Below are 16,117 nucleotides of genomic sequence, written 5' to 3' on the forward strand. Positions count from 1 at the left end.
ATCAGAGTGCATAAGGTCTTTGGCTTCCCTTTCAACATCACTTTCTACCATTCCTTCCATATACTCCAGGTCCTAGTCATGCAGAAATACCAATTATATGCCAAGTTCTCTAACTTCTTGGTGCCTCCTTCCTCTTTCTTCTCTTAGTCCTTCTAGTGAATTCTTATTTGTCCTTCTCTGTGATGTTTTCTGTTCTTCTCTACCCTACTTTCCCCTTTGCACTTAGATTCTTCCTTCTCTGTGTTCCTATGGTACTTTATAAATTACTGTATTATAGCATTTATCACACTGTAGCCGGGTAGGTTACCAAAACAACAATGGATGTCAATTAGAATTCCCTACTGTAATTCTCCAAGAAAATCTTAATATTTGCTTCAGTCACTGTTCCAATGGATATGCAAAAAGTTACTGAAGTACAATTGTAGCCACAAGTATGTTGACGACTACAAACAGTAAAGTTGCTAAATGGCAGTTTGCAAAAAATATACCGTGAGAGGTAGTTAAGAAGTCTGAAAAATTCACAAATTGATTTCTAATTCCCTAAAAGTTGACCACAATTTAAAAGATTTCATTAAGTAACTAGAATAACAGCGCTTACAAGATAAAATTCTAAATAGACAAAAATCTTACAATCCATATAATGGAAGAATGTACTCTTCACCTGATAAAATACTGCTTGCTTTTTAAAGTTTTTTTAAAAACATATTTCAAATTATATTTTTACCTGGTGATTAAAATACCTGGTATAGAAACCTGGGCTCTATACAGTCAATTTCTTCAATATCTATTAGTTAGAGAAATGTCTGATAACATTGATGCTTCTGACAGCTGCCTTATGCCATTTTCTAGAAAGCAACAGTGTTAGAAACCTTTAGAGACAGTGAGGGATGACTCATATCTGTCTAATTAGTCCTGTACAACTTTTTGTAAAACCTAAAGTTAGTTTTTGCATAGGGTAAAATAATGAATCTTTACAGACACTTATGCTCAAGAAGGGAAAAGTATTTTATAATCTCTTCAGTGAACTAAAAAGAGAACAAAAGAAGCTTATACCTCTGTTTCCTACTAAGTGCTCAGTATTCTTCTCAAATAACAGAGCCAGAATTCTCTTAGAAATCACTGCAGCTTAGTTAAGAAGTAAATTGGGATGTACCATTAAGGTTGGTAGCTATATTTTCCATTTTTATGTAAGCAAGGATTTAAATGCTTCTCTTTTGGATAGACTGAATTTGCCTCGCAATTTCTCGTAAGTTATAGCATTCTAGGATTCTAAAAATGATGTCATGGTTGGGGATCATCATATTTAAAAGAACCCAGGAGAGAAAATTTTCTGTCATTATATAAAAGTGAATAATCTTGAAAAATTAATATTAAAATCTTCTGCAGTGACTGATCTTCCAGATGAGCCATCCTCCTCGTAATCACATCTGATGACAGATGCTGATGGTCTCCAGAGGACAGAACAAAGAGTAATGGTTTAGAAAAGGTACAGGAGGGAGATGGGAAAGGCAAGAAGCATCACACCATCATCTGCGTAACAAATAATTACATCTGGAAAGAGCTCTTGACTACAATAAGTATTTTATTATCTTGTGTCAGTGAGATAAACCCATCCTGACACTCATCAGGCAAGTAAGAAAGACAAACATAACTTTGATTTTGTAGCACGGACAAAGTCCAGATGATGATGCATCTTAAAAATGTCAGAATGCCCAACCATTCTGCAAAAGTCCTGGTCTGAATTATTAAATAGCAACTTAGCTGTATTAAAAATATCCCTTGACGTAGTTCTGAACAGCTATTAAAGAATAATGGCTCCATATTCCAGCCACTTATTATCTGTATCATCCCCTTATGACTGAGACTGCTAGTGGTGTTTGAGTTATTCTTTAGCAATGTAGGTACCTGATGATTCTACTATGGTAAGATAGCCAGTGTATTGTGAAAATACTGAGCTCTTCGAATGGGGAAGTTGAATTCTTGCCTGCTTGTCACTCTCTCAAGCTATAGGTGATGTTTCTGGTAATATAAATACTGAAATATACTTCAATTTAATAATGTTTTTCATTTTTTATTTTGGCTGCACAGCGCAGCTTGTGGGATCTTAGTTCCCTGACCAGGGGACGAACCCAGGCCCTTGGCAGTGAAAGCTCAGAATCCTAACCACTGGCCTGCCAGGGAATTCCCAAATAATGTTTTTTAAAACTAAAGCTTTTAAAGTCTAAAATCTCAAATTGAAATCCTTTGCAAGGGTTCTGATGTGAGAAAAGACTTTTAACAGTTTGACAATATACTTTATAGGTTCTCTTTTTGATTTTATGTGTTTTTATTTTATATTTATATTTTGGTTTTCTTTTAAGATTTTTTTTGATGTGGACTTTTTTTTTTTTTTTTTTAAGTTTTTATTGAACTTGTTACAACACTGCTTCTGTTCTATGTTTTGGTTTTTTGGCCGGAGGCATGTGGGATCTTAGCTCCCTGAGCAGGGATCAAACCCGCAGCCCCTGCGCTTTGGTAGGTGAAGTCTTAACCACTGGACTACAAGGGAAGTCCCTATTTTATATTTTGGAAGCAGAACTAAACAATCACTTAAGGAACACGAACCTTCCCCCAGGTTCAAAAAGATATACACATGTATATTACCCAAACATAAAAGAATAGCTTAGCTGAAGAAGATGAATGGAAAATTTAAATACTGTGAGAGCAGAATTCATCTTCATTTCAATATATATGCCAGTAAAATGGTGATTTAAAAAACATAAAACTTACCTGCTACTGAATTTGGCCGTGGCATAAGATAAAGAGGAATAGACTGTACTGACTGTGATAAAACTGTTTCCAAATTCCTCTCTGGGATCTTATTCAGACTATAGGTGGAAGCCGTCATGTTTTCATCTACTCGATATAAACAGGAATCCATGCTGGATTTTTGAGACTGCCAAGGCTTTACGTTTCCTCCAGATCCTAATTCTTTACTGCTTTCCCCAACGTATTTTGTGCGTTCCATGTTTTCAGAATAGCTTGTCAAGGTAGCTGAAGAAAAGAGTAAAGTGAATTAAAAAAGAAAACCAGACCTAGAGGTTAATCTGTTTACTACTCTCCAAATACATGACTAGATAATGACAATATCAGAAACATTATTTTTAAAAAGTTACTGATGATTTTATCTCCATCATGAAGTTTAAACAACTGAAACCAAAATATAACTCTCTCACACAGGTTCTCTCTCAAATATTTACTTTTAACAACTCTATTTGAATGAATTAAACAAATTCATATATCAGTGCTAAAGGGCCTACAAATAGGGCCTATCAATGGTAAAAACTGTAGAATTTCATCAAAAGGGAATTTACATACTTTTCATGGATTGCTGGAGAGCCCTAGAGCTGTCAAAAAGATCTTTATACTCCTTTTATCCTATATTTTTCCTTCCTGGCCCTTTATATGAAACAAAGAATTAGAAAATATAGAAACATTCCCTAAGTAGACGCTAATGTAGGAGAAAGAATCTGTCTAAATAAGGAAACACTACAAGGCCTCTGTTTTAAATTAAAAATTCATTTCATATATTTATCTTTCAGTCATAAATAGCCCAACGGATCCTAACCTTTTTGCCACCAAACACAATGTTACACCTTCCCCAATGAGATTTTATGGATTCTATAGCATACTGTATAATTTCTAAATATGTTCAGTGATAATATATAGGTGTAAATTTATATTATGTGTGTATGTGTCTGCGTGCGTTCTTTTTAAACAGATGCATGCTTCTTTTCCTAATTTCTGGAAATTGTCTTATTACTTTAAAATATATTTAAACATTTTTCTTTCTGTAAAATTTGACTGAAGTATAATTTCATTTGGTGTAAAGATGTGGTGATTCAGCTGGCTTTTAATTCTCAGCTAGAAGCTTGGAGTTCACACAGCTGCTAGGGTCAGTATAATGAAAGCTGGAGAATGTAAAACTTCTGTTTCCCGGAAGACTTGTCTACATGTAAAGTGTCTGTTAGTTAACCCTTTGCCTTTCATGGTTTTTTTGGTGGTGTGTCCCAGCAGAAGTTTTTATACTTAGGTCCCAAATCAGAGCTGGCTAAGATTCACTTGTATCTGTGAGGTCTTACCCTGGTATATATTCCAGAAATATACCCCTTTTCTCCAGATAAACCCTGAGCACATTCAGCAGGCTCCAAACACTGGAACACGACACCTTTAAAGGTCTGAGAAGGTAGTAATGGGTTTCACTATTTTCAATATTTCAAATAATTTGTAAGTAATAATATGTTTTCAAATGATTTATAAGTAATAATATGTTGACTAGTTACCTAAAACATCAAGTTTCTATAAACTTAGCTGCAATTATATCAAGGGTGATAACATTAGTTATCTCATGTTGAACAGAAATTTTGGCAGATATATATATGTATACATATCATACATATATATATATATCATATGTATATATACATTTGATAAATAAAAAATGAGATAGAAACTATTGGATAAAGAATAGAGTGATGCTGAAAATTTTTTCAAAAATACGGGGTCTGGGGCTTCCCTGGTGGCGCAGTAGTTGAGAGTCCGCCTGCCAATGCAGGGGACATGGGTTCATGCCCCGGTCCGGGAAGATCCCACATGCCATGGAGTGGCTGGGCCCGTGAGCCATGGCCACTGGGCCTGCGCGTCTGGAGCCTGTGCTCCGCAATGGGAGAGGCCACAACAGTGAGAGGCCCACGTACCACAAAAAAAAAAAAAAAAAAAAAAAAAAAATACGGGGTCTATCAATAAAAATTATGAAAGTCCTCATTGGTGGTGAAAAGATTTGAGAAACTTTGAATTAATTCATGGTACAAAGAATTATTCAGTGGCCTATGGACCCTATTTTATCATTTAAATGATAAAGTTTATAATAAGGAAGGGCTTCTATGGTCATGGTATTTAAAAGTAAAGACAAGGAAGACATCCAGTTTCCCAGTGTGAGAAGAGCAGTGATGTCATTTTGCACTACAATTGTACTATCTGCATGAACCAAACCTGTTATTACATAGTTCACTTGTTTTTTAAGCCCAAAGTATCCCTTGCCCTTTTTCACTAGAGAAAGTCCCTGGCACACAGTATATGATCAACAAATATTTGTTGAGAGGATGAATAAATTAGTTTTATTGGATGCTCAGTGGTCCAGAACCATTGGGGCACAGAAAGAGTGAAAACAGACAACTCACATAAAATACCAAAAGTAAAATTCTCTGGTTAACCATTCCCATTTAGGAATTTTGTACATTTTTGCTTCATTGATGCTTTTCACAGAATATGGTGACTTTTAGTTTATTTCGTTCACTTATCTAGCCAATAAAATTTTATTGAGCAACTAGTATGTGTCAGACTACAGTGGTGAACAAGATAGGTCCTAAATCCTTAATCCCAGAAAAAGGACAATCCTATGGCAAAAGAGGCCACACACAGAAAAAATGAAGAATCACAAAATGAAATGCTATTTTTTTTTTCTTGCAGTACGCGGGCCTCTCACTGTTGTGGCCTCTCCCGCTGCGGAGCACAGGCTCCGGACGCGCAGGCTCAGCAGCCATGGCTCACGGGCCCAGCCGCTCTGCAGCATGTAGGATCTCCCCGGACCGGGGCACGAACCCGTGTCCCCTGCATCGGCAGGCGGGCTCTCAACCACTGTGCCACTAGGGAAGCCCTGAAATGCTATTTTTAATAACAACATGCTAATGTCTGCATATTAGTCAATTTTATGGATGCTCCTATTTTACTCAACCATTCCTCTATAGTGAGAACTTATCATACAACTTAAAGTCACCAAGGTGAATGAAGCACCAGAGAATGCAATGATATTTTGATTCATGTGGCTACTAAAAGTTTCAAAAGTCTAAAGCCCAAGCAGTCTATATGTCAGATATTGGCCTACATAAATTAAGCACCCCTATGTGCAAAGTTTCTTGAGTGGAGGTGAAGAGGAAGACATGGCCTCTCATTGAAAAATATACATATTTGTTTTCCACTAGACCTATTCTATCTCCATTTTAATTCTCTAGACCTAGTCGTTCCCAGGTGGAACAAAGAATAGTGGGAAATATGGAGCTGTAAGTAACTAAGGAGATTTTTCTGAGAATTTCTCCATTTTCCTTCCTTGATATAGAAAAATAAATTGCTACCTCAGTATAAAGAACTGCTTACATGGCATTTCTGTTTATATTGCCATATAGGCCAGGAAGATAGTGTGAGGAAGTAGGAATTACAGGCTTATAAACAGGCTCATTGTGAATAAAATTAGCTCCATATATTTAAAAGTTTCATTGAGGTACAATTTACATACCATAAAATGCACCCATTGTAAGTGTACATCGGTACAAGCACATTTGCTTGTCATCTATAATAATTAAAAACTGATAGTAGGGACTTCCTTTGTGGCACTGTCATTAAGATTCCATGCTCCCAATGTAGGGGGCCTGGATTTGATCCCTGATCCACGAACTAGATCCCACAGGCATGTCTCAACTAAGGAGCCTGCCTGCCGCAACTAAGGAGCCCATGTGCTGCAACTAAGGAGCCCTTGAGCCACAACTAAGGAGCCCATGAGCCACAACTAAGGAGCCTGCCTGCTGCAACCAAGACCCGACACAACCAAATAAATATTAAAAAGAAACTGATAGTAATAATTTTTATCTTGATTCACTACTTTGCTTTTGTTGATAAAGACTAAATTTTTAATGCTGGATAATAGTCTTAGGTCATCTGTTCTGAGAGAGAATTATTTTAGAACTATGCACTGTTTTATAATAATTAGGACCATGGGTTTTGAAGTTATAGAGACCTGAACTTGAATCTTAGCTTTGCCTCTTAATATCTATGTGATCTGGGACCAATTATTTTTGAATCTCAGTTTTCTAAGTCTAAGAAAGATTGTTATACTATTTTGTAAGACAGAGTTAATTTACAGCTAGACTGGGCCAGCCCTACACTTATCTCTGGGGATGCCTGGAACTCTGGTACTAACTCGTAGCCAAGATAAGGTCAACTGGGATAACTAATGATTTATAATTTGCAGATTAAAGTTTGAAACTCCCCTGGTAGCAACCAGGTCTAGTTGTTTATTGACAGCTTACACCTGGACTACTTGGACAGTCTGGCTTAGCTATATGACCAGAGGGGCATAAAAAGCTTCACTGTAAACTTCTGGGGAGCTCTCCTGAAACCAAGATTCCTTATACAAATCTCGGTGATTTATACTCTGGGGACAGGCACATCCTATTTGATTAAGAATGAACCTGGATATATATGGAATCTAAAAAACCAAAAATGGTCCTGAAGAACCTAGGGGCAGGACAGGAATAAAGACGCAGATGTAGAGAATGGACTTAAGGACAGGGGGAGGGGGAAGGGTAAGCTGGGACGAAGAGAGAGAGTGGCATGGACATATATACACTACCAGATGTAAAATAGATAGCTAGTGGGAAGCAGCCGCATAGCACAGTGAGATCAGCTCAGTGCTTTGTGACCACCTAGAGTGGTGGGATGTGGGGGTGGGAGGGAGACGCAAGAGGGAGGAGATATGGGGATATATGTATATGTACAGCTGATTCACTTTGTTATACAGCAGCACCTAACAACAATGTAAACCAATTATACTCCAATAAAGATGTTAAAAAGAAAAAAAGAACCTGGAGAGCTGCACTTGGCAATGGATCCTCGGTGCTCGCCCGCATTCTCCTTCGCCTGCTGTACTGTATCTTTACTAAAAGCTTGTTGTAAGCATTTTTCTGTGGAGTCTTATGTACCCTTTCAATTATCTGATCCTGTGAAACCTTTACAACTATTTTCTTATAAGATGATTGTAAGGATTAAGTAATGGTACCCGCCTCGTACTTTGTACTCAATCAACGGTTGTTGTTACTATTATTATTATTGTTATATTAGGTCAATTATGCAAGAGAAATGCTCTGTTTGGTCTCCTTGATCAATTTAATAGGCAGTATCTAGACTTCTTTAACATATATGCCATGCCATATAAATATAACGCTATAGCTACCAAAAATTTATTAGTGCTAAGTAAGTAGAAGGTGGGAAGGATGACAGAGTCACTAGCACAATAACTGGAGAAACTTAGCAGTGAAGATACAATTGCACATTTCTGAAAACAGGTTGGAGAAAATATAAAAAAATAACTCAAATTACCTAATGTTCAAGTTTATGACTCAGGGAGGTGATTTTTTAAACGTGAAAATTTGCATCAAAAAATGAACATACAACATCCTACTGGAATATATGTTACTAAACGAACAAAGGTCTTTGATTAGGAGTTTCTGATTTTGCTTTTTAGTTACTAATGTGAAATACTAGGAAAACAATCACTGAACAATGAGCAAAGCTGTAGATGTTTCATCTTCCTAGGTGTTAAGTGATATAAGGCTAAAGGATATAAGAACAAATTTGGCAATAAATCAGAACCTAAAGAAAAAAATCCTGAGATTTGATTAAAAGAGGGAATTCAAGAATTATACCTTTCTGGGACTTTCTTTCCTGGAGGCACAGTGGTTAAGAATCTGCCTGCCAATGCAGGGGACACAGGTTTGATCCCTGGTCCGGGAAGATCCCACATGCCATGGAGCAACTAAGCCCGTGCACCACAACTACTGAGCCTGTGCTCTAGAGCCTGCGAGCCAAAACTACTGAGCCCGCGTGCCACAACTACTGAAGCCCGCACGCCTAGAGCCCGTTCTCCGCAACAAGAGAAGCCACAGCAATATGAAGCCCACGCACTGCAATGAAGAGTAGCCCCAGCTCACCGCAACTAGAGAAAGCCCGTGTGCAGCAACGAAGACCCAGTGCAGTCAAAAATAATAAATAAACAAATAAATTTTAAAAAAAGGAAATTTAAAAAGAATTATAACCTTCTGAAAGGAACTGTGATCTCCAGGTAAACAAAAGGCAAGAAACATGCCTAAATGGATCCATGCTTAAATTCATTTTGCTATGTAACACTATACCAAAATAGCCCATTATTAAAACTTAACATGAAAACTGAATAGGATATAAAAATGATGTATATCTCACGGAGTTTATGATTATCAAGATTTTTGTGAAGCTATATAGGAGCTTATATATAAGCTAATAGGAGATTATATGTAGTTGGTGGTATCTAACTAGCCACATATATAAGACCATTATACCATTTAAGTTATACCAATAAAATAAAAGAATAACAAATATGGGGGCTTCCCTGGTGGCACAGTGGTTGAGAGTCTGCCTGCTGATGCAGGGGACACGGGTTCGTGCCCCGGTCCAGGAAGATCCCACATGCCACGGAGCGGCTGGGCTCGTGAGCCATGGTCGCTGAACCTGCGCGTCCAGAGTCTGTGTCCGGAGCCTGTGCTCCGCAACGGTAGAGGCCACAACAGTGAGAGGCCCGTGTACCACAAAAAAAAAAAAAAAGTGACAAATATGAAATTACATTGTAAATACCTGACAATCATGTCAGTGACATTTTACCACATATTTAAGAAAGGTTGTGAGTTTGAGGAAAGGGAAGCTATGACTGGAACAGAGAATGCTTTCTGTGGTAAAAATTAAATTACATCTGGGGTGAATCTAGACCACATAAAATCTAAGAAGTTACAGTTATTTACAACCTTTTAGAATCTGAGAGAGGAACTTTTTACATTAACAATACTTAAAAATTCAGGAACTCTGCATTTCTAGTATTCTGATTCTTATAACTAGAATTCTACATATTTTGGCATGCTGTAAGGGTGATACAGTAGGCATCACTAAAATTGATTGCTATAATTACAAAATGTAATCATAAGGAATTCACACTGAACTGACTGATATATAAACAAATCAAAAATAGATAATTTAAATTAATACATTTAATAACTTTTGTGCTTTTCGCTGACGGGGCAAGATTTAAATATGAAACACTAATAAACAACAGTCTATCTTGGAAGTTTTTGTTTGAAATAATATAAGCAATATTTAATTTGGAAAAGCAGATGTTTCTATAATCAGCAGGGAAAATACGTGAAACATATTTAACAGTTAAGGTAGGCTAGCCTTGAGATTTCCAAGGTAATAACAATATCTTTGACTATTATTACTTATGCCATATACAATTTTCTTCCAAATCAGACTGCAGTGAAAAAAAACTAAAGGGAAACAAGTCATTTCTCAAGATAAGCTGCTCACATATAATTTGATAATTACTCTATAGTCTTACGTAATTTTAGGAACAGACATTATTCTCTTTCTTCTCTCATTATTTTGCAAGTAAATCTGTTTCAGTGTTTATACACATTAAAGAATGGAAGTTCATTATTCTTCAAATTAGCTCTCTTATCCACAAAGGCACTTATATTTACAAGGAACACAATTTTGGAAATTTATCAGAAAAAAAAATGAGGAACACTGTCTGCTATAAGTCAAAGCAGGATCTCATTTTTAATTTTCAGAACATTATGAACATTTATTCTGATCACTCACTGACATGTTAAGCTTCCACTCTGAAAGGTAACTACTTGTAAATGCATTTTATCCAATCTGTCAGCACCATGCCTTCTGCTTGGATGAATGTATTTCTAAAGCTATTTTTTTTTATGTATGGCAGAATAGATGATATGCAGTTACAGACACTCTAATAAGATTGAAAGAAGAACCCAGGAAGAGGTTTGGCTGGGATTATAAAAGTCACTGGGCCAAAATGAATCATAAAGAGAATTTAAGAGAATAAGATTAGTTGATGGAGAATTCTAATCTCTATTATTTATTAAAAATTTAATAAAGTTCCATCTTGTACCCAACGGTCACTCTAAACACTCTAAACACCTGTCAAAAAAGTAAAGCGCCAGGTCAGTCCTTTATGCCCTATCCTTCCACACTTAAGCTTTCTTTCCTTTCAGCACCTACTATGCTACCATATGTCAGTCACTGGACTAGGTGCTACAGATACGGATGAATAAGACACAATTTTGGCTAACAAGAAACAGTCTAATGGTGAAAAGCAGGCTCCAAAAGTAATTATAATACCATGTGTTAAATGTAATGATACAGATATGCACAGGTATTACTGGGAACACGGAATAATAATATGTATTGGATAGGAGGTGGAGTGGAGAAGTGAAGAGAGGTGGTGGTAGTAGTGGTGACAGAATACTCAAGGTGAATCTTAAAAAAATATGTAGGAGTTAGTCAAATTTAAGAGGGAGAGAGGAGATTACAAGGCAGAATGCTCAATATGAGCAAAAGCATAGAGATGAAAAAATGAATGTGTCAGGTAACAACAAAATCTAAAGTTGCCAGAATAATATATACAAGGCCAGAAGTAGTGGGCTTGAAGGCTGGAGAAATTGGCTGTAGTCAGATCAGGAGAGCGTGGCCTTTATCTGCTAGGTAAATGGGAGCCAAAGGAGTGATCTGATCAGATTTGAATTTCAGGTAGTTCACTTCATCTTATAGATAACAGAATCAAAAGAGTAATTGTTTTTCAGTTAATTCACTTCAGTGGCTGTGTGAAAAACAGACTTAGGACAAGGCAAAAAATGCAGAGAGGACAGTTAGATTTGTATTAATCTAGGTCTAAGATAATGCGGACTATCAAGGCAATGCTAGGAAAGATGAAAAAACAATACAGGGATGAGAAATACAGGGGGAAGGAAGGTGGGAAGGACTCTCCTCTTGGCTTTCTAGCTTGGGTTCCTGGGTAGGTAGTGATGTCATTATAAGAGAATACTTTGGACAAGTTTTTGCAAATAAATTTGGAAGAGAGACTATTACTAAGGAAAACACATTCAGAAAGAAAAGGAAAAAATTTTAAGTCCTATAGTATTAAATACACTGAAATAGTAGTTTAAAAAATCGACATAAAGAAAATAACAGGTCTGAAATATTTTAATGGCAGGTTCTACTAAATAGTCCAGAAACAGGTAATTCCAATTTTCTATAAACTATTTCAGAGGTTAGGAAAAGAGGTCAATTTTCATCATATTTTATCTATCTATGTATTTTATTTAGTTAAAATATTTAGCTATTTAATGATAGTATCTTCATAATGACTTCTCATATAAAGTAATCACAAATTAGAAATCATTATGTTACATACTGAGGATATATAAAATTATTAGACATGAATCTTGCCTTTTAGGAGCTTTATAATACATTTTAAAATTAGGAAATGTGAGTCCTCCAACTTTGTTCTCCATTTTCAAAATTGTTTTGATTATTTGGGGTCCTTTGAGATTTCACAAGAATTTCAGAATGGGTGTTTCTATTTCTGCAAAGAACATTGTTGGGATTATGATAGGGATTTCAATGATTCTGCAGATTGCTTTGAGAAATATTATCATTTTAACAGTATCAGTCTTCCAATCCATGAACACAGGATATATTTCCAATTATTTAAGTCTTTTAAAATTTCTTTAGCAATGTTTTGTAGTGTTTAGTGTACATGCCTTTTGCCTCCTTGGTTAAATTTATTCCTAAGTATTTTATTCTTTTTGATGCTACTGTAATGGAATTGCTTTATTTTATTTTTTTTGGTTATCCATTGTTAGGGTATAGAAATGCAACTGTTTTTTTTTTTTTTTTGTGGTAGGCGGGCCTCTCACTGTTGTGGCCTCTCCCATTGCGGAGCACAGGCTCCAGACGCACAGGCTCAGCGGCCATGGCTTATGGACTTAGCTGCTCCGCGGCATGTGGGATCTTCCCAGACTGGGGCACGAAGCCGTGTCCCCTGCATCGGCAGGCGGACTCTCAACCACTGCGCCACCAGGGAAGCCCGCAACTGGTTTTTGTATGTTGATTTTGTATCCTGTAACTTTGCTGTAAAAATATTCTTTTTATCAACTCATTATTTATTTAAAGTGAATAAATTCACATGTTGATGTATATTCATTTAAGTACTAGAGATATGCTTAGTTGACATGGCATTAAAATATCTGCAATAACATCTAAACAAATAAATATTTTGATTTGATAACCTTTAGAAGGAAGCCAAATGAGGAAAAAATATTTCATTGTCTTTATTCCTTTATCGTTTCCACTTTCCTAGCCTCTTCAGCTTCTGTCATTTGTTGACTAGCCTCTCCTCACCCCTTCCTTGAAACTTTTATCTTCCTTGGCACTGGTAACATTATACTGCCCCAATTTTTCTCCTATCTGTCTGACTACCCTTTTTCTCTATCTACTGGCTCATTCTCACACCTCTCACCCCCTGCTCAATTTGAACGTGCCCTAAGATTCTGTGCTCAGTCTTCTTTTCTTCTCTTTGCATTTCTTTGTCTTCAGATTCTTCTTTTCCCAAAACTTTGCTCACTTCCATGTGACTGACTCCCCTTAACAAGTATACAACAGGCAATAATACGAAGAACTGAGAACCACCAAGGAACTACTAGTTCAGTGAGGGATAAACATTTTCTGAACCACTTCTGTTGGTAGACAGATGATGCATGTGAATTTACAAGAAGAAGTAGAAAGAACTTTTTTCTATCAGATATTATCTTTAAAGGACTGGTTAAGCAGGGAGGGATACCTCTCATTTTGTTTACCCTTTATGTCTCTCTCCTGTATCATTAAAAAGAAAAGGACACATTTTATACATACACCTCAGTAACTCAAAAGCAGAATTTTTAAAAACCTTGAGCTTGTGTAATTATTTTAAAAAGAAAAAAAGACACAAAATGATTTATTTTTTAATGATTAATATAAAAACCAACTTACCAATGATACCGCTATCTCTGCTTTCAAGGGTGGAGGTTGGACTAGTGACAGCCCCATAGCTGCCATCCTTGGCAGTTGCATTTGTACTGACTTGCGGGAGAGTGGAGCAGGGGCTACTGGCTGGTGGAGAGGCAGTGCTGCTAGTCAAGGTGGAACAGGGACTTATCCTCTGGGTGATTGCTGAGGTCTGAAAAATTGAAATGAAAAATGAGATAAACTTATCAGCTGTTAAAGTAAAATATATCTTATGGTAAAACACATGCTTTGATAAGAAAAAGAAAAAAATCCACATGCACAACTTTTACATCTATTAGGTTCTGTTTGTTTTTGCCTTCCGGGATAAAGCATTCTGTGTTCTATAATTAAGGTGAAACTTGATAAATTTAACATGAGCAGAGACTGGCCTGTTTTTCTGCCTAGGAAACTCACAGTGACAAGCAGTCTTTATCACTGCTATGAACTAATAGACGAATTTATTAATCACAAATTTTTCTTGCTATTTTCAATCGAAATTTTTCTGAAGGCTTGGAACTTTTTCTTGCTAATAATTTTCTTTGGATAGAAAAAAAAATCTCTGCAGCCAAGGAGAAATAAAAATAAACTTCTTAATGCAAATAAATGGGTTTTTTTTGATACACACGTGGCTGCTCAGAGACAATAAATGAATACAGAGAAAATGACTTATCTAAAAGTTTGTCAAATAAAATAGATCAAACAATATTAATTTAATACAAAATGAAATAATTTCTCTGTAGAAACTGATTACAGACTGAGATCACTGAGTGATTCTTACACCTAAAGTTACCTCCTTTTCACATTTTTGATGGGAAGTAATGAATAATCACCAAAAAGACTGATGGTAGTATATTCTGGTTTACCTAATTTAATGATAATCGCTTTTCTTTAGCTCCTTCTACCCAAATAAATAAATGAAATAATGAATGAAAGTCTATGTTTTCTCAAACACTCAAGAAATGTTATCCTACCCTGATACCAAAACCAGACAAAGATGTCACAAAGAAAGAAAACTACAGGCCAATATCACTGATGAACATAGATGCAAAAATCCTCAACAAAATACTAGCAAACAGAATCCAACAGCACATTAAAAGGATCATACACCATGATCAAGTGGGGTTTATCCCAGGAATGGAAGGATTCTTCAATGTACACAAATCAATCAATGTGATAAACCATATTAACAAACTGAAGGAGAAAAACCATATGATCATCTGAATAGATGCAAAAAAAGCGTCTGACAAAATTCAACAGCCATTTATGATAAGAACCCTCCAGAAAGTAGGCATAGAGGGAACTTACCTCACCATAATAAAGGCCATATATGACAAACCCACAGCCAACATTGTTCTCAATGGTGAAAAATGGAAACTATTTCCTCTAAGATCAGGAACAAGACAAGGTTGCCCACTCTCACCACTCTTATTCAACACAGTTTTGGAAGTTTTAGCCACAGCAATCAGAGAAGAAAAAGAAATAAAAGGAATCCAAATCGGAAAAGAAGAAGTAAAGCTGTCACTGTTTGCAGATGACATGATACTATATGTAGAGAATCCTAAAGATTCTACCAGAAAACTACTAGAGCTAATCAATGAATTTCGTAGAGTACCAGGATACAAAATTAATGCCCAGAAATCTCTTGCATTCCTATACACTAATGATGAAAAATCTGAAAGAGATATTAAAGAAACACTCCCATTTACCACTGCAACAAAAAGAATAAAATACCTAGGAATAAACCCCCCTAAGGAGACAAAAGACCTGTATGCAGAAAGCTATAAGACACCGATGAAAGAAATTAAAGATGATACAAACAGACAGAGATATACCATGTTCTTGGATTGGAAGAATCACACTGTGAAAATGACTATACTACCCAAAGCAATCTACAGATTCAGTACAATCCCTATCAAGCTACCAATGGCATTTTTCACAGAACTAGAACAAAAAAATTCACGATTTGTGTGGAAACACCAAAGACCCCAAAGAGCCAAAGCAATCTTGAGAAAGAAAAATGGAGGTGGAGGAATTAGGCTCCCTGACTTCAGAGTATACTACAAAGCTACAGTCAGCAAGACAGTAATGGTACTGGCACAAAAAGAGAAATATAGATCAATGGAACAGGATAGAGAGCCCAGAGATAAACCCACACACATTTGGTCACTTTATTTTTCATAAAGGAGGCAAGAATATACAGTGGAGAAAAGACAGCCTCTTCAATAAGTGGTGCTGGGAAAACTGGACAGCTCGATGCAAAAGAATGAAATTAGAACACTCCCTAACACTATACACAAAAATAAACTCAAAATGGATTAAAGACCTAAATGTAAGGCCAGACACTATCAAACTCTTAGAGGAAAACATAGGCAGAACA

At 36.3% G+C, this 16,117-nt stretch overlaps 1 protein-coding gene across 4 annotated transcripts in view; it reads right to left on the reverse strand.

Moving 5' to 3' along the window:
• Window positions 1–16,117, reverse strand: part of TANC2 (tetratricopeptide repeat, ankyrin repeat and coiled-coil containing 2) — a 356,371-nt gene that overhangs the window by 124,572 nt on the left and 215,682 nt on the right. For all 4 annotated transcript variants that reach the window (XM_081218265.1, XM_081218264.1, XM_081218263.1 and 1 more), the window contains 2 exons: window positions 13,726–13,912; window positions 2,770–3,033 (listed from right to left, as the gene is read on the reverse strand). In XM_081218265.1, coding sequence (XP_081074391.1) covers window positions 2,770–3,033; window positions 13,726–13,912 — 451 coding nt within the window. The remainder of the gene's footprint in view (window positions 1–2,769; window positions 3,034–13,725; window positions 13,913–16,117) is intronic.

The sequence above is a fragment of the Mesoplodon bidens genome (assembly GCF_964165515.1).
Source record: "Mesoplodon bidens genome assembly, chromosome: 19".
Lineage (NCBI taxonomy): Eukaryota > Metazoa > Chordata > Mammalia > Artiodactyla > Ziphiidae > Mesoplodon > Mesoplodon bidens.